Source organism: Mastomys coucha, unplaced genomic scaffold (assembly GCF_008632895.1).
Source record: "Mastomys coucha isolate ucsf_1 unplaced genomic scaffold, UCSF_Mcou_1 pScaffold18, whole genome shotgun sequence".
NCBI classification, from domain to species: Eukaryota; Metazoa; Chordata; class Mammalia; order Rodentia; family Muridae; genus Mastomys; species Mastomys coucha.
The window spans coordinates 89,705,123-89,723,956 of record NW_022196900.1 but is presented as its reverse complement, the minus strand read 5'-3'; the positions used below and the strand labels follow the sequence as shown (position 1 = coordinate 89,723,956).

General features: G+C 48.5%; 1 protein-coding gene across 3 annotated transcripts in view; it reads right to left on the bottom strand.

Annotated features, from left to right (window-relative positions):
• Positions 1–17,313, bottom strand: part of Slc9a1 (solute carrier family 9 member A1) — a 54,257-nt gene extending 36,944 nt beyond the window's left edge. For all 3 annotated transcript variants that reach the window (XM_031378971.1, XM_031378970.1, XM_031378972.1), the window contains exon 1: positions 16,156–17,313. Coding sequence is in view for 1 of the 3 variants with exons in the window: in XM_031378970.1 (XP_031234830.1) it covers positions 16,156–16,519 (364 nt within the window). In the remaining 2 variants the exon portion in view is untranslated. The remainder of the gene's footprint in view (positions 1–16,155) is intronic.
• Between the last annotated feature and the right edge of the window lie 1,521 nt (positions 17,314–18,834).

Genomic DNA, 18,834 nt, shown 5'->3' with positions numbered 1-18,834 from the left:
ACAAAAAACAAAAAATAAAAGGTACAGAGCAACTGAAGACAATGAACATCGGTCCCTGCCCTTCACACACACACATACACACACACACACACACACACACACACACACACGCAGCACAGATATACATTATGTGAACTGAGTATGGTGATTCATACCTATAATTTCAGCACTTGGGAGGATAACAAGTTCCAGGCCAGCCTGGGAAGCACAGTGAGTTCCAGACTAGCAAGAAATACAGTGCAAAATCCTGTCGGAAAAAAACAAAACACACAAACAAAAATAACTGTTCTGTAAAATTGAGTGTTTTTATAGCTACAGATTCATTTGCCAGCTAACATCAAGCCTCCTTCATTAAATGTCTTGGGAAACGCTTCTTGTTACTTCCACTGGGTAGGAGAACTCATGCTTATCCTAGAAGCAGCTCTGGGTTCAATCTCCAACATACTCACACACTCACATACAGGATCCCTGCTCTGTGGGGGATGGATGCCTTTGGAGCACTTGCTTTCATCGAAAGGGCCAGCATCTTCTACCCAAATGCTTAGCACACCTCCGGACACACAGCAGGACACCAAGTCTCTTGCTGAGTGGCTGCACAGTGGCAAGGGATATCAGCCAGCATTCCCTTTTCTCCTGATCCTAGAAGTCACTGTTTACTCTCTTCTAAATGTGTCAGTCCATACTAGGTGCTCTCACAGTAACCCTGCGATAGCCCTAGCAGTTAAATGTCACACTGTTACAGATGGTTACTGGGACTCAGTGAGGGTGACTTACTCATTCAAGGCCCTGGCACAGCTACCCAGGAGAGCTGAGATGTGAAGCTGGGTGGCAAAGCCTGTGTTCCTGATCATCACAACTGTATTTCCATGGGGAGCTGCTTGGGGCACTCTTCAGCAACCCTGGGGGTTCTGCCTCAAATAGATGCTTCCAGTGACGCCCAGTAAGCCTGACAAGCATTCCATGGACCCCTAGCTATTTTCCAGGGCCTTGCTCACAAAGCCTCTTGACCCTCGAAGTGGTTCTGCATCTCTGTACAGCCAAGTGGGCAGGCTCAGGAAGGGTGGGTGGACGCCTGCTCCTTTTCCCTTTCGCCCTCTAGCTGTAAGCTCAGTCTTGGACTTGCTTGGACATATAAACTGGCTCTTGCCCCATGTGGGCTTCCTGCCTACCTAGTACAACATCTGGATTCTTCTGAGCCTGACCTAGAGCCTAGGAGATAGGCTCTTGTTTGTTGGTTAAAATGTTGTAAAAAGGTGAAGGGCTGGGCAGAACAACCTGCTCTGGACTCTCTAGTATAACCCAGGCTGGCCTCAGACTCAGAATCTGTTAGCTCAACACTGGCTTATGAATGACTACAAGATCTAAAAGACTCGATGGGTAAGGACAAAGGCCTTGGGTCAACACAGAAAAGTTCTACTATAAAGACCAGTGTGGCCAATACCCAAGTTTCCTGGTCCCTGACAACAACCACCACAGCTGCTCACTTGATATAGCCCCTGGGAAATAAGTTTGTCAATGCTTATTGCATCCAGACATAGACCACAGTTCCTCCTGACCCACTGCCTAGAGAGCCCTGTGTTAGCTAATAAAAGAGCAGGAAGGAGCCCTGTCTCTGCCTTAATCTATTCACATGTGGCCCAAGGCCAGTCCTCCCTGGCCTCAAGTGGATGTGGGGACTACACCAAAATGTCTCCTTCCCTTTTGAGCCGGGAACCACAGACTGTGAGAAAATTCTTTCTGCCTTCAAGAAGCAAGATGAGAACAGGGAGCAGGAGTCCTGGTCCAGGAAACAGCATGCAACTTCCAGACTGGCCACCTTCTGAGGAGATCTTCTGTCTGCCATCTCCATGGTGGCTGCTTCCACTTCCTGGGTCCGAGAGCTGTGTTTGGATCCCAGGCATTTCAGGGAAGAGAGTGAAAAGACTGAATCACACCACAGGTGTGAGCTGGGCTCCCCATGGCAACCTGGCCGACCCAAGAGGCACAGTACACGGGAATCCTGTTCTATCACTCTGATGCCCGGTACAGAAAAGCTTCTTTCTACTTAGAGTCACTTGCTCTTCTCTTCTTTCAGGAGCAGCCCACTCTTGACATGGCTCCCTCCTGCTTTGAGCAGGCTCCACAGTTTGCCAGGTAAAGCCCACCAACCTCAGGATGATATACCACAGTGCCTGAGACACTCTCCACAGCAAACAGCCCTTTATCCTTTACCCTTTTTAATTCCCCATAAAATAAGACTTGAGCACTTAGCCTTTTAGGATCTGTGGCACTACTGGCCTTCTGTAATTTTTAGGTGATCCTATGTACATATAATATGAAAAACTATACAAATCAAAACATTTACTGATAATAAATCATAAAGAAGTTTATTTTAGAGGGCTAGGAGGGAGATAGTTCAGTGGTCAATAGCACTGGCTGCTCTTCCAAAGGCCTGGGGTTCGATCCCAGCATGACACCATGTCTCACAGCTGTCTGCAATCCCAGTGCCAGAGGACCAGCTACCTTCCAGCCTCCACAGGCACCAGGCACACAGTGGGGCAGAAAGCAGGCAAAAGACTCACACATGGAGTAAAAATAAATCTACTTTAAGACAATTATTTAGTATTAAACATATTGTCTTAGTCAGGGTTTCTATTCCTGCACAAACATCATGACCTAGAAGCAAATTGGGGAGGAAAGGGTTTATTCAGCTTACTTCCACATTGCTGCTGATCACCAGAGGAAGTCAGGACTGGAACTCAAGCAGGTCAGGAAGCAGGAGCTGACGCAGAGGCCATGGAGGGTGTTCCTTATTGGCTTGCTTCTCCTGGCTTGCTCAGCCTGCTCTCTTATAGAACCCAAGACTTTCAGCCAAGGGATGGCATTACCCATAGGGGGCCCTACCCCCTTGATCACTAATTGAGAAAATGCCCCACAGCTGGATCTCATGGAGGCACTTCCCCAACTGCAGCTCCCTTCTCTGTGATAACTCCAGCCTGGGTCAAGTTGACACACAAAACCAGCCAGTACACATATAATCTTACTATTTATTAAAGAGTAAAGCAAATGTACATATGACTGAGATGCCTAGCACTTGCTTAAATGTATATAAAGAATTAAATTCTCACTGAATATTTGATACTGCAGAACACAGAGCATCTTCAATGTTTTTCTGAGTTGATTAATACTTTAATTTTATAATCATCAATGCTAAGAATCCTGCTATGCATAAATATATACAGCAGCCTCCAGCAGCTGTGGTGGCACATGACAGTAGACTACGCTGAAGAGGCAGAGGCAAGAAGTTCATGAGTTCAAGTCCAGCTTGTGCTATACCTTGGGGCCTCCACACCATGACCGGAGCTCAGTCCCTGGGAGCCACACGAGAGACGAAGAAAACAGATCCTTGTGAGTTGCCCTTTGACCTCCATGTGTGCAACCATCCATGCACCCACACCCACCCACACACAAATGAGTGTGACTTTTAAATTTTTTTAATTAATTAATAAGTTTAACTCTGGTATGAAATGGCAGAATAACCCATTGTTTAGGGCCATTTCAGAAATTGTTGTAAATTCTGTCCTAATCCCTGGCCAAAAACCACTACAGTATTCTATTTTCTTTCTTTTTTTTTTTTTAATAAAATTCAAATCAACAACTCACAGCAATTTCAAAATCAAATGGTTTACCACAATATGATCCAAGCATGTACTAACTTGCTGCTTTATATGCTGTGGAACGACAGTAGGGAAATATTAAGTCTTTGTTTTCTATAATCAAACTATTATGTTTCTATGAGAATAGAAAGGTTTTTATATATAGTAAAAGCACTGCAATTAGCTGAGTACGGTGCATGCCTATAATCTCAACACTAGGGAGGCTGAGGCAGGGGGACTGCTTTCAATCCAAAGCTAGCCTGGACCACAACGTAAGTGTCAGGTCAGTCAGGAATATACTAGTCAGACACCATCTCAAATGCATACATACAAACATACAAACGTACATACATACATAGCAGGGGAGGGGGGCAGAGAGTTGGCTTAAGAGGTTTAAAGCTCTGCTGTTCCTTCGGAGGACCAGAGTTCGGCTCTCAGCACCCACATTAAGTACTCATAACAGCTTGTAACCAAGCAACCTGACCCTATTTCTGGCCTCTGCAGATACCCACATATATGTGGCAAAAACTCATGCAGACACAAACACATAAATAACAACATGAAAATAAATTTTTTCTTTTAAAAAAAAAGTGAGGAAGACAGGATGCAGGTCAGTTGGTAATGTGCTTGCTTAAGTCTGGGAAGGTTTTAGAACTATTAGGACATGGAGCCTTGGAGAAAGAATATGCCATTTGAGGAAGGCTTTCAGAGTTCATAACCTCAGGCTGGAGAGATGGCTCAGAGGCTAAGAGCACTGACTGCTCTCCCAGAGGTTCTGAGTTCAATTCCCAGAAACCACATGGTGGCTCACAACCATCTGTAAAATGAGATCCAATGCCCTCTTCTGGTGTGTCTGAAGAGTGACAGTGTAGTCATATACATAAAATAAAGAAATCTTTTTTAAAATTTCACATCTTTAATCCCAGAACTCTGGAGGCAAGGGCAGATGGTCTCTGTGAAGTTTGAGGCCAGCCTGGTCTATAGAGCGAGTTGCAGGAGAGCCAGGGCTACACAGAGAAACCCTGTCTCAAAACCAAGCAAAACAAAGAGTTCATAGGCTCACCCCACTCCCCGGCTGCTCTGCCAGCTTCCTGTGTGTGAGTGAACACGTGATCTTTCAGCTGCCTGCCTGCTGCCATCCTTCCCTCTGGAAGAAGCTAAAATAAACCTTCTTCTGTAAGTAATTTTTTTAATGATTTATTTACTTGTATGTTTTTTATGTATATGAAGAGGGCATTAGACCACATGGGACATAGTTATAAATGACAGTAAGCCACCACACAGGTGCTGAGAATTGGGCTCCAGCCTCCTCTAGATGTCACTTTTGATCATGGTGTTTTATCACAGCACTAGAAAGTAACTGACACATCTGCCTTGCAGGAAAGGCCTGGGTTTCATCTTCTCACACACTAGCAGTGCTATGGTAGCACATACTTGTAGCCCTTCCCTTATGGGTGGTAGAGACTGGAGGATCAGGAGTTCAAGGTCGCAAAACAACAAGAAACCCACCAGCACTACAGTGGATGACACAGTAGACTAGAATTGGAGTCCAGATGTTTAAGCAGTGATGATGACCTCTGTGGCAGGACTGCACACACACAGAATGGAGCATGCTGCACACTCGGAACCAAACCAGGGCTCTTTGTGAGTATGCACAGAGTAATACAGAGAGCTCTGGAGAAACACCCTGGGCTTATTACACATTCACTTTGAGTTAAATTTTGGTGTTATGTTTATAAACCTACTGTTATCAAATTTATCAAATTTCATGACCATTCTCAGTTGTTCAACCCATAGTTTGAGAATTCGCGCCCTGGACCACCTCTCCAGACCATCTCCTCTCAGAATGCGTGCCCTGGACCACCTCTCCAGGCCATCTCCTCTCAGAATGCATGCCCTGGACCACCTCTCCAGGCCATCTCCTCTCAGAATGCGTGCCCTGGACCACCTCTCCAGGCCATCTCCTCTCAGAATGCGTGCCCTGGACCACCTCTCCAGGCCATCTCCTCTCAGAATGCGTGCCCTGGACCACCTCTCCAGGCCATCTCCTCTCAGAATGCGTGCCCTGGACCACCTCTCCAGGCCATCTCCTCTCAGAATGCGTGCCCTGGACCACCTCTCCAGGCCATCTCCTCTCAGAATGTGTGCCCTGGACCACCTCTCCAGGCCATCTCTTCTCAGAATTCGCGCCCTGGACCACCTCTCCAGGCCATCTCCTCTCAGAATTCGCGCCCTGGACCACCTCTCCAGGCCATCTCCTCTCAGAATGTGTGCCCTGGACCACCTCTCCAGGCCATCTCCTCTCAGAATGTGTGCCCTGGACCACCTCTCCAGGCCATCTCCTCTCAGAATTCGCGCCCTGGACCACCTCTCCAGACCATCTCCTCTCAGAATGTGTGCCCTGGACCACCTCTCCAGGCCATCTCCTCTCAGAATGTGTGCCCTGGACCACCTCTCCAGGCCATCTCCTCTCAGAATGCGTGCCCTGGACCACCTCTCCAGACCATCTCCTCTCAGAATGCGTGCCCTGGACCACCTCTCCAGGCCATCTCCTCTCAGAAGCTTCTTTCTCTCATCTCCCCTTGGCTTCCAGCATCAACCAACATCACACAATACCCTGCTGTGATTCCTCCCTTATATACTGTCTTAATTCTATGAACCTATGGTTTTAATCATAGATTGGAGATGAGCATGAACCCATACATGAGAATTCTGTGCTTTGAAGCCTGAGATCTATGGGAACCCTAACCCACCCACAAAGAATGAACCTTGTAGACTTTTCCCACCAATTGTTTCAGTCTGGCAAGGCCTCAACTGAGCAGGGGTCCTTTCCAATTGGAACGCACCAACAGAGCCTTTTACAGTGAAATTAAAAGTGAAGTGAAGGCCCAAGAAAGCAAAATGATTTAGGAAAGAAAGAGGCAGAGCTGGTACTAGGGGTCAAGTCCCAGTTCACAGCCTAGAGCCACAAAGTGGCTTCATGAAAACTAAATTTGCCCTCAATTGCACATAAGCCCACATAGCATGGAGAGTTTCCAGGAAAGATGCACAATACAGCGATATCAGTAACATCGGGGGATTGAACGAGAGTGGCCAGAGAGCTAAGCAGGGGGACTTTTATTGTTTATTTTAACTCCCTCCTAGACTATTGCTGGATTTTACTATGCTGTTCTTATTTTATTTATTTATATAAAAATAAATCTGCCAAAGAAGGAAGAATCTGGTCCCAGTCCACACACAAACAAAGAGAAGCCATCACTAAGCCTGTTCAGGTATTACTATAAATTAACAAGATGCTGTCTTATGTGGTTTATGGCCACTGGACTCATTAATACAATCACAGTGCAGTTTATGGCTTGAGGAATCTTCTCAGGAGAAGCCTGATTCAATTAGAGCTCTCAGCAGCTCCCTGTGGAAGTTAGGGTATCTCACTTTTACTCACACACATAGAAGGCAGACCAAACAGACGCAGATCCTCCCAGAGACACCCAACCCAGCCCAGAGCAGATGCCCTTGCAGACTAGAGTTGTGGCCATGCAGAGAAGGCTGTGCCCACAGTATCAAGCAGATGCCGACTGACACTAGAGCATCACACGCGTGTCACTTCCCATTAAAGTCTAGCTGCCCATTCAGTCTGCACCCAGGAGTCTAGCTGCCCATTCAGCCTGCACCAAGGAGCCGGGGACTCCCTCTCCCCTCCTCTTCAGGCAACCTGGTTTCTAGTCTACCCCAATCTCTGTATGGACCCCATTTCCACATGGAAGTCCTCCATGTGTTCATTTATTCATTCATTCATTCCCCAATATTTACAGAGGCCTTTCCTTGTGCCAGAAGCAAACAGATAAGAAAGTAAATACACAAAGTGTTACAGCTCGTTTAAAATCTGTCCAGCAGGGTTCCTGGCTTTTACTGGCACCATATCCAGAGAGAGAGAAAGAGAGGGAGATGGGAGAGGGGAGAAGGAGAGGAGAGAGGGGACAGGGAGAGGAGAGAGAGAGAGAAAGAGAGAGAGAACAAGCAAGCAAGCAAGCAGGAGGGAGAAAGGAAGGAAGAGAGAGAGAAAGAGAGAAGGAAGAGAGGGAGGGATGAAGGATAGAGAACAAAGTAGAAAGAGATGGATAGGGAAGGAAAACTGCACACAGGTCCTGTCTTCCAGAGGCCCCATGCTCGCCCACATGGGGATCAGCTTCTAGTACAGCACGTTCTCCATTTTCATTCCCTCCAAGATTCCACTCAGGTTCCACGTCACCTCTTTGCAAAGCTTCCTTTACCACCACAGCCCTCAGGGACTGCTCACTCCCTCTCAACTTGCCCTCTGCCAGGAGTCAGCCCAGCCCTCAGACACATCACACCTGTTATGTCTTGTCTCATCTCGTCCAGTCCTGAGCAGACTGCAAGGGCCTGCTGAGCAGGGCCCAGTTTTACTTTTCCTAGTGCCTGGAGAGCACAAGCTAAGAAGAGCCTGTAGGCAGACTACTTGTGTCTCTTCTTGCCTCTCTTTCTTCAGGCTAGCCAGCACAAAAGGCACAGCCTTCTCAAGCTTTACCCTGTATGCAGCAAGGGCTACGCAAGTGGTGCTGGCTATGAATTGGTTTGGGTAAACTTCTGGGCTCTGTTGCACATAAAGCTGTGATGTCAGACAGACTCCTTCAGTGAGCTGGTCTCAGACAGACTCCTCTCATTATAGAAGAGCCACTCTGGTTTGAGAGGTAAGTGGCCTCCACAGGCCTGGGGAGGGACAGAACTCTCCATCCTAGCCCAGAGGACATATATCTATGGGAACTTGCTGGGATAATCCGGAGAACTCCTGATTTCTGGCAAGCAGTCTAGCCCAATAAACACCAAAACCAGTCCTTCATGCTGGATGAGCTTTTGGGGGGAGGAAATGAAATATGCATGGTTCCAGAAGAGGGGCAGCCCACTGACCTAGGCCAACCTAAAACTTAGTTCAGTTAAAATTAGATTAGCCCATAAGATTAAAAATACCCACATATAATCACAGGCTGCCTAAAGTATCAGTTGATGTTTATTGGCATCTAAAGAGACGGTTTGGCCCAGTGCGGTGTGTGCAGACAACCTTGGGGAGACTCGTCTGACTCAGACATTTGCAGAGGGAGCTAGAGCCGCAGGAGGAGCCCACACGGGCAGGCGGGCGATGGATGACTCAGGAATAACCCAGGCCTGCCTGTGCTGAGCGAGACTTCTCTGCCTGGATCAGAAGAAAAGCAGGTGGGGGGCTGACAGGAGGGAGGAGCCCGGCTGCAGGCTGTGTCCAGGCTCTCCCCAGAGGGCACTGGGGCCCCTTTGCCCCAGGTCCCAGCTATTCCTGAGTGTATATGAATGCTACCACCTCTTAGATGGCTATTTCCTCACTGTGGACCTTGGACTGGGTAAGTTTTCCCTAAACCCTTTTAAAAACTGAGCAAGATTCTGAGTTCGAAGCCAGCCTGGTCTACAGAGTAAGTTCCAGGACAGCCAGGGCGATACAGAGAAACCCTGTCTTGAAAAAAAACAAAACCAAAAAAAAACCCAAAAAACAACAAAAAAACAAAACAAAACAAACAAACAAAAAAAACCGAGCAAGACAGAATAGTTAAGGCTTTCAAAGCTCCAGTTCAGAATGATGATGGGAAAATAGAAGTTCTGAACTGAAAGGGCGTTGAACTTAAGACATGACACTAGAAAATCCCAGCCTCCAATGCGGGCCTGAGTTAGGTTTGTTTATCACTGTGCAAGCACCCAGCAATCTCCACCTAGGAGTCTAACAAGAAACAGCTAAAAAATAAAAATAAAGACAACCACTAATGTATTAACAACCAAATCACACTCCAGGGAATGGGCTCCGAGAGGTCACAGGGTCAGCAAAGACCAGAGCTGAGGGTGGGACATGGGCAAGGCCCTAGGTTCAACCCCCACACCAAAAGAAAAAGAAAAACTGAGATCTGAGGTCAGACCTCCCCCATCCCCTCCACCCCTGCTTCTTATGAGTTTCCCATTGACATTCACTTCTCTCCTCCTCTCTCCTCAGGTGGGGGTGGAGGAGAGCCTCCCACATGCTGACAAAAAGAACACCCCTGCCTTATTTCTAAGGTTTGCTGCTCCACTCACTAGGAGGTGAGGGTGGCAAGCCTCACTCTGACTTCAGAGTCACACTTCAGGTGACATGGGTGCATGGGAGGAAGCTGAAAACCTTGCTGCAGAGTGACCAGAGCTCTGGAGGAGCTTAACAACCATCCAGGTTACCGATGTGGATGCATCCAGTCATTTTCTCTCTTAAAGCACCACTTTGAATCTTTTTTGAGACAAGGTCTGGCTGTACTGGAAGTCACTATGTAGTCATCTGCCTGTCTCTGCCTCCCGCCTGAGTGCTGGAGTTAAAGGCCTACACTACCACCCCCAGCTGGAACTTTACTAACATTCAGTATGGCTGGGTGTTAATCCCAGCACTTGGGAGGCAGAGGCAGGCGGATTTCTGAGTTCGAGGCCAGCCTGGTCTACAGAGTGAGTTCCAGGACAGCCAGGGCTATACAGAGAAACCCTGTCCCTATCTTGAAAAACCAAAAACCAAAAACAAAAACAAACAAACATAAAACAAAAACAAAACAACCCCCCCCCCCCCAGAATCCTAGTTTGCTGGCCAGGCAGGAAAGCAGACAGACAAGACCCTGGTGAGCGGTCCTAGAACTGTGTCCTTCCCCACCTCAGGCAGATCACAACCCTAGTCAGTTTCCTTAAGCTATAAAAGAAAATAAAGTTAAGTATTGTATGTACAAGTGCTTTGGAGATAAACCACAGCACTAATAAGAATGACTACCTCTGCTTCTAGAGCTAAAGAAAGCTGTGCCACCTGCTCCCATCACTGAGAATGCCTCTCGGAGGAGGCCACAGGGCCCTGAGGGCAACCAAGAGCAGGCTGGTGCATTCTTCCTCAAGGGCACGAGGTCAGTCACAAAGCTAGCCACCCCTCTCTGGCTAAAGAAAATCCCCCTTCAAGTGTCATGCACTTACAGGAGAAAAGCAAGGTCTGTCAGAGGCTAAGAGAGCTGCCGGGTAGGAAACTACCTGAGAACAAGGAACAGGCTCAGTCTACCACAGGATTTGTGGGTTTCCACACAGGCTCAGAGACTCTTAAGGACAGGCCCAAAGCCAGGCACAAAACACCTATAGCTCTCTCGGGTAGACATGCCCCTCAAATGGAGTCCCAGTGGACTGCAGAGGCAGTGGGGACTGGGCAGCACTCTAAGCAGGGCAATGAGAGAGGTAGCCAGTGCAGGTGCATCCCCCCAGGAGACTATGCCAAGCCACCAGCAGAAGATAAATCGCAATTCAGCATCGCTGAAGAGAACCCCTGAGCCATCTCATCTACAGAACAGAGGGAGCCTTTATCGCGTAAGACTTTGGCGGAGATTAAGTAAGATCGCTTTTATAAAGTCCCTGACACTGCTCTGTAGATACTGGATAAATAGTAACTATTATTAGAGCACACACCTCAATAACAGAAGCAATGGCACAGGGCAGGCTAGGCGGAATGCCCAAGCTGTGGAGAAACAGTATGGGGAGAAGGGTCAGGAGAGGAGAGAGCAACTGCTGCGGACTGAAGTGGGCTAAGAAAAACAACCCTAGGTCTGGAATATTCCCCAACAGTCCAGAGTGGCACTATTGGGAAGTTGTGGGAATTTGAGAGGCCTAATAGGTTTTTAGGTCAAATGGCATGTCCTTGAAGGGAGGACAGTACCTCACTACACACTTCTGCCATCAGGTGTCACCTCATCTCTAGGCAAACAACAGACCATGTAATCATGGCCCAGAGCCCCCAAAACTGTGAATCAAAATAAACGTTTCTCCTCATACAGTGATTATATATGATATTTCTGGTATAGTAACAAAGATGAGGAACAGAGTAGGGGAAATCTAATGAACTCTAAAAGCCACCAGTGAGGCAGGCGCGCATGCACACGCGTATGCATGTGCATACGTGTAGGCATGCATACGCGTGTGCATGCGCGCCTACACACACACACACACACACACACACACACACACACACACACACACCCATCAATCTTTACCTCAGACTCAGAAGATGGAGACAGTATCCTGTAACCTCCCTTCACTAAGAAGGCAAGGCAAATCCAGATAGAGAAACGTAGCAAAAGCGAGCGTCAAGGGCAGAGACCAAGGCGTCCACCAGGGCTTTCCTTAGAGCAGGGCTGCATGTGTTGGACTGGGCTGGCTGGGTCTGAGAGGAAAGGTGAGCCTCAGGTGAGGAGCTGAATCAAGTCCAGGCCATATGACCAGCCAGGCCCTTCAAGTGGCCTGGTACAACTGGAAACACCCTACCTAAGGCCTTTCCCTGAAAGGCTGGCTGATGTCTCTGAGACCATCCCATAGTCAGGCAGCTGTTTTCCCAGGAGAAAAAGGTCATCCTTTTCTCTTTGGAGTGGCATCTAGGGTAGAGACAGCTCCAAGGTGACCTCTAAGCGGTTTCTTTCCTTTTAAGAGTAGAAAAGGGAGGTTTGGGCCTCGCTTTAACAAGACACCAGGCAGGTTCGTGTCTGCTTACGTGAAGTAACAATAACAATAACAATACCCTGGATCTCTCTGGGCTGTGGTGACCCACACCTTTGTCCCAGCAGTTGGAAGGCAGAGGCAGGTGGATCTCTGAGTTCGAGGTCAGCCTGGTGTACAGAGCAAGTGCCAGGACAGCCAGGGCTATGCAGGGCAACCCTGTCTCAAAAAAAAAAAAGGCAAGCCAACAAGAACAATAAAAAACTATCCCTCTATAAACTAAACTTGTCCTAGGGAGGAAATAGCAGCATATACCTTGCAAAGACCAAAACCAAAATGTCATAAGATGTAAAAGCCTTTTTTGTTCCTAATCAGAAGACAAGATGAATACCTGCTTTATAGGCTTCTGGGCCACCGCCAGGCCTTCCAGGTCAGGAATATGGGCAAACACCAGGGGTGCTGCCAGCACTGAGCTGGGTTACAGGAGCTCTCCCTGGGAACAAGCACGGCCTGAGAGTCAGGTGAACTGGGACAAAGCAGAATTCATGTGGGAGCCAAACCACAGTACACGAGGGAGGAGGAGAATGGCCCGACCCCAAAGGTTTCAGGACAGTTCTCAATTATTCATTTATTCATACATTTATTTATTATTTACTTATTTGAGACGGGGCCTCATGTATCTCTGGATGGCTTCAAACACACTCAATAACTGAGGATGGCTGGCCTTGAGCTTCTGATCTTCCTGCCTCTACCTCCCAAGTTCTGAGATTACTGAAGTCAACCATGTGGTATATGGAATCAAACCCAGGGCCTGATGCATGGTAGGCAAGCACTCTACCAACTAAGCCACATGCCCAGCTCTTGTTATCCCAGTAAGTTAAGTCCCTCTTAAACTACTAATTCTCCTCCCACCAAGAAAAGGAAGGAATCCTTGACTAGAAGAGAGATAGTCCCTGGAGGAGGAAGGACACTTGCCTGAGGTCGCCTCCCCAGCTCCACAGGCATCAAGTCTTGCTTTGCCTCGCCCATGTCAATCTCCACAAGATTCTCCTCTGGATTTTGGCACACTACTAGGATGGGATGGAAGGAAGCCTGCACACTGCACTCTGTTCTTAGATGAGGAGTACCTTACATGGCAAGGAGCTGCCACAGCGGACGGGATGGGACGGCATGGGGGACTCCACCAAACCCCCTACCCTCTCTGGGACAAAGAAAACAGTCAAGACCCTGAAATAAAGTCTCTAGCTCTCGGATAGCAGACAGTGCAGAGATCACTACCCACCCACCCCACCCCCACCCCACCCCCAGCCCCCCAGCCTGTTATCAAGGTGCCACCCCGAATCTTCCCACAACCACCAAAAGGAGGCGCTCAAGAGAAAGAATAGGATAGCCAGGGCCACACAGAGAAACTCTGACAGACACACACACACACACACACACACACACACACACACACACACACAGAGAGAGAGAGAGAGAGAGAGAGAGAGAGAGAGAGAGAGAGAGAGAGAGAGAGGAGAGAACAAAAAGCCAGATGAACAGATCCAAAACCTTAAGGAATGACCAGATGGTCCAGGGCTAAGGAACAGTAGATAGTGTAGTGTTCCAATCTCACAGTATAGAGGAGGTAGGAATGCTTCTGCAGTAGGTGGTGGCTCCTAACCCCATTCTCCCTCCTATTTGTGCAAGCCACCTTGATGCATTGTTTGCATCCCATTGCTGGTACTCAGCTAGCCACTAGTCCCCTCCACAGACACACTTTTGAACCTCGGACTTTGTGCACGTCCTCTCCCTCTGAACTACACTCCAGCCTGCACTTCTCATTTCCTGACAGAGAATCCGAGGCTCAGAGAATGTGAACCAGTGAGTGGTAGGTACATTCTACACAGCAACCTCACATCTAACCTAACTCCATACCTCAAAGGTGCAGGTGGAGAATGGAGCATCACTGCTGCAGCCTGACAGCACCTTGAGGTCCTTCATCCGCATTCCCTCTACCCTTCAGCCCCAGAACGGCCAGGTGCCAAGGCCCCTGTTTTCAGAAGCAGAAAAATGCCTTTCCAAGCCAAACACACAGGCTTTTGGGACTGCACGGGGGATCAGACCCAGCCTCCCCATTTTACAGGAGGAAAACTGAGGTCTGAGCTTGAGAAGCTTAACCAGGGTTTCCAGAATCAGAGCAACAACAGAAACGTCAGACCTGGATAGGATCACAAAGATCAGCAGGCTAAGAAGACAAGATTGGTCAAGGTCATGGGGGGGAAGGGGGAAGAGAACTCAGTTTCCTGACTGATATTCTTGCCAGCACCCTATCTCTGGTATCCAGCCCAGGGTCCTAGACACCACACTCGGTTGACAAAGCAGGTCAGGCCCAGCCTGCACCCATTAGGACAAGAGCTATCAGGTCTGCAGGAAAAAGTTGGGACTTCCCAGAGTGGGGTCTTTCTGGTCACGCTGGTGTACTAACGGCAGACACAGATCTGCAGTGTGTGTGCCAGCTCCCGGGACAGGGACACCGCGGGGCTGAGGGGAGGTGTTAATTTACAGGCACCACTTACGAAGTCTTCCTTGTCCCCTACAGACAAATGACACATGGTCACTTCAGGTTCTTACAACAAATACAGACACAAGGTTTCACGAGTCAATCGATATAGTCAAATAGCAATTCAGATTCTTATTTCACACGAGAGACCTTCAGGAAAACAGCTGTTCAAGGTCATGCATTTATGTGAGAATCCGTACCCACAGCTCGCCTTGCTCAGACCTTGATTTTTTTTTTTTCCAGGAAGCTGGCTGCCATCAGGGTGTAGGTGCTGATGGCCCAGCTCCATGGCCTAACTCTGCCACTGTAACCACCTCAGCACCAAATCCCTGTACCAGGAAGCCAGCTCCTGGATCTATCAAAACAGAGGTACTGGTTAGTTCCTGCAGCACGCCTCAGGGCCAGCCTCATACCAATTTGGTGTCCTTGGGAAAGAAGCTGCAAGACTTGCTGCCCAGAATCTCTAACTCCTCAAAAATCTCAAGGGAAGAGGGGAGCAGAGTCCCAGTGGCTTCCACAGTTAGCTCAAAGTGGACTGAAAAACTTAAGGTAGCTTGAAAAGCCCCCTGGACACTATCTCCAGGGACTTTGAGCTACGCAGCCTCTGGAGAACCCCACCAATCACCCAGCAGAACAGGGTGCTCAGGCTGGGCAGGAACCCCAACCCTTGGAGTAGAAACAGCATTTTCATGTCCTTCTTCCAAAAAGAATATTCTGAAATGTCTTTAGACCCAGCTCTTCTCTATCTCTTCGCCTTCAACGGGTGGCCCCCGTCTCTAGTCAGCTGGGTACAAACCTGAATCAAACCTCAACCTCCTTCACTTTCTTGCCACCCCCCAACGGCTGTAACCATTCCTATGAACTGGATAACGGTTGGCATTTCCGGACGGGAACCTGACTCAGGGGCTTCTGACTGGCCTTGGCAGGCAAAGCTGAGAGGGACCACTCTGGGAATGAAGGTAATTAAGTCTTGGGTGACCCCTGTGTTCTACCACACAGTGTCATGTACCCAGTTCCTTACTCTAAAACCCTTAGACAGGCCAAGTCCTAAAACACCCTTTCACAAAGAAGGTAATAAATTGCACTGATTCCTGTTGACAGGACAGATAGTGCCACTTGCTAAAAGATATTCCTGTCTTACACAGAGCTAAGCACCTGACTCCTCTCTAGGTCCGATCCAAGCTGTAAGAGACCTGCCAAGCCTTGGAAGCTTTACTGAAACATTCATTCCCTAGTATCAGAAGCATCCCATCTTCAAATCCTGTGCACACTCTTCTGATCCTTCCCTCCTGCTACATAACGCCAGCTCACAGGCCAGAGCTGGAGTTTAAGGACCAACAGAAAGGAGGGAGAGGATGCCCACGTTGCAGAAGTGGTTCACTCAGGTCCTGAGCAGCAGAATCTGGTAAGAAGAGGGGCAAGAAGCTCACCTATCTGATGGCGGCAGCAACAGCACCATCATGAACTTACCTATCTTCATGAGGCAGGCCAGGAGGATCCAGAGGGAGATCTCAAAGGGTGTGCGCACATGAGGGTAGTCAATGTCCAGGACTGGAAAGGCCTTTCGAGATGGCTTACCGCCATGTTCAATGATTAAGTTGGTCAAATTGCGGTCGTCGGGGTGGTGGAGAGGCTCTGATGGAGCCGTGGTAACATCCCCAATTGAGCGTTCCCGGGGTGGTTCAGAACCTCTGATGGTGCTGGCAGTAGGGCTGTGCTGGAGGCCGTGGCTCCTGAGAACAGGTAGCAGCCCCACCAAAGCAACCACCGCCAGCAAGGAGGGGAAGATCCGAGGTGGATAAAGTCCCCAGTTGCCAGACCACCGAAGCATCATACTGATCCCCCAGCCTGGGAGGCCTCAGCCCTTAGCGAAGTGCGTGTAAGACCTGGGACATAGGTAGCAAGGAGTCTGCAGATGGTGAGACTGGGGCAGTCTCTAGGAAAAGTTCATGTTTTAGAGAGGTATTTTTCGTTTTTCCAGAGATTCACAATCTCAAAGTCCAAACTGCAAAAAAGGAGATAAGTACCTTGGAGAGACTAAGGAAGAAACCCAAAAGATCTAGAACTTCAGGCTGAGAGAAGGAAATCGGAGAAACTGCGTCCTGAAGAAAGGGGACGGGCCAGGATAGGCTGGACCACAGGCAAGGGAAAGGAGGAAGGAAGGATAGGACCTCTGGCTAAGGAAAATCACCGGGGTGCTGGAACTCGGCTAAAGGGGAGGGGTAAGGAGCCTGTGCTAAAGACCGAAAAGGCGAGAGAGGGCTGGAAGGCCAGCCAGGGAGAAAGGAGTAAAGCCGGAAAAAGGCTGGGGCTTTCCCACCCACAGGAGAGCCAGGGTCCAGCCGCGCCGGGCTGAGATTCCAGGGAAATGGAGGGAGGCGGAAGACAGAGGCAGACGGCCTGGCGGGAAGAAGCCTCGGCGCAGGCTGGAGGCGGCTCGCCGTGAGCCAGCAGCAACACACCCCTCCTTGAGAGCCCGGTGCAGAGCTGTGTTCCACCACGGCCCAGCGGCAGCTCCTTCGGTCAGCTCCAGCTCCACTTCCAGCCCTAACACAGCCCCAAGTCCCGCGGTAGCGGACTGATGCCTCGCTGAGCACAGCGCAGCCATTTATAGGTACCAACGAGTACCCGGCGCAGCGGGCTAGAGAGACCTGTCAGCGTCCGCGCGGTGCAGCGGCCCCTATCGCCCAGGAAAGGAAATGTCACGTAAGAAGAGGAAGCCGAGACCCAAATTGGGGGGAAAAAAAAAAAGACAGTCTAACACGAATGACATACTGTACTTTTCTTGTTAGCATGTGACTTTGAACAAGTTATTTAACCTCTCTGTTTCATAACTTTCTCAACTGTAAGGTGGAGATGGATAGCTATAACAAACAGATAATATGATGGCTAAATGAGGTGATCTATGTGAAAGGTTTAGAATGAAAAGGATGGGCCGGGCAGTGGTGGTGCATGCCTTTAATCCCAGCAATTGGGAGGCAGAGACAGGCGGATTTCTGAGTTCGAGGCCAGCCTGGGCTACAGAGTGAGTCCCAGGACAGCCAGGGCTACATAGAGAAACCCTGTCTCGGAAAAACAAACAAAAAAACAAACAAAAAAGAATGAAAAGGATGGGACCCTGGTTCAGACGAAGAGTGCTTGTCTACCATTGGTTTCTATGCCCAACGCCACAAAATAAAGTTGAATGAATGAATGAATGAATGAATGAATGAATGAATAAAATGGGCTAGAAATCTAAACTCTAGATGTTCCCAAGCACGGGCTTGTGCTGAGGACTGTGCTGAGGACTGTGTGAGCTGAAATCCGTTCCTGCATCCCACCCGCAGGGGCTTTGATGACAATGTATTGACTTCCCTTGATTGTGGCAGCATAACCCCAACTTTCCTGTATCCCTCTTTAGGTCCACATTTCCCCTTTTAAAAGAACTCCAGTCAGATTGAATTAGGAATCGGCCCTAACGACTTACCTTAGCTTGAACAACTTCAAAAACTCAGTCAGAGCCAATGAGCGGTGGGAAACTGTTATGCCAGCACTTGGGAAACTAAAGAAAGAGAACTTTTTAACTCAAGGTCGGCTTGTATAACAAAGTGAGTTGCAGACCAGAGACCAGGCTGAGGTCAGTAGGGAGACCCTGTCTCAAAGAGATTAAAAAAACAACAACAAAAACCCCCATCTAAATAAAACCACATTCTCAGGCACTGAGTGGTGGCACGTTTCAACCCATAACAGTAGTGAGACAACCAAAAAGTAAGAGGCTGGGTATTGGTTATGTCTGTCTGTTTGTCTGTCTATCTGTCTGATTTAAAGAGAAAAGAAGGAGGGCTAGCAAGACGGTAAGAGCACTGACTGCTCTTCTGAAAGTCATGAGTTCAAATCCCAGCAACCACATGGTGGCTCACCACCACCCATTATGAGATCTGACTCCCTCTTCTGGTGTGTCTGAAGTCAACTACAGTGTACTTGTGTATAATAATAAATAAATCTAAAAGAAAAGAAAAGAAAAGAAGAATTTTTATTATCTGCAGGCAGAACACAGCTTCCAAAAGGGACATGTTCTGTTCTGTGAGAAAGGAACTTACAATGTAGCCCAGCCTGTTGTGTCTACATGGTGCAATCATGGGAAATCTTTTTTTTTTTTTTTTTTTTTTT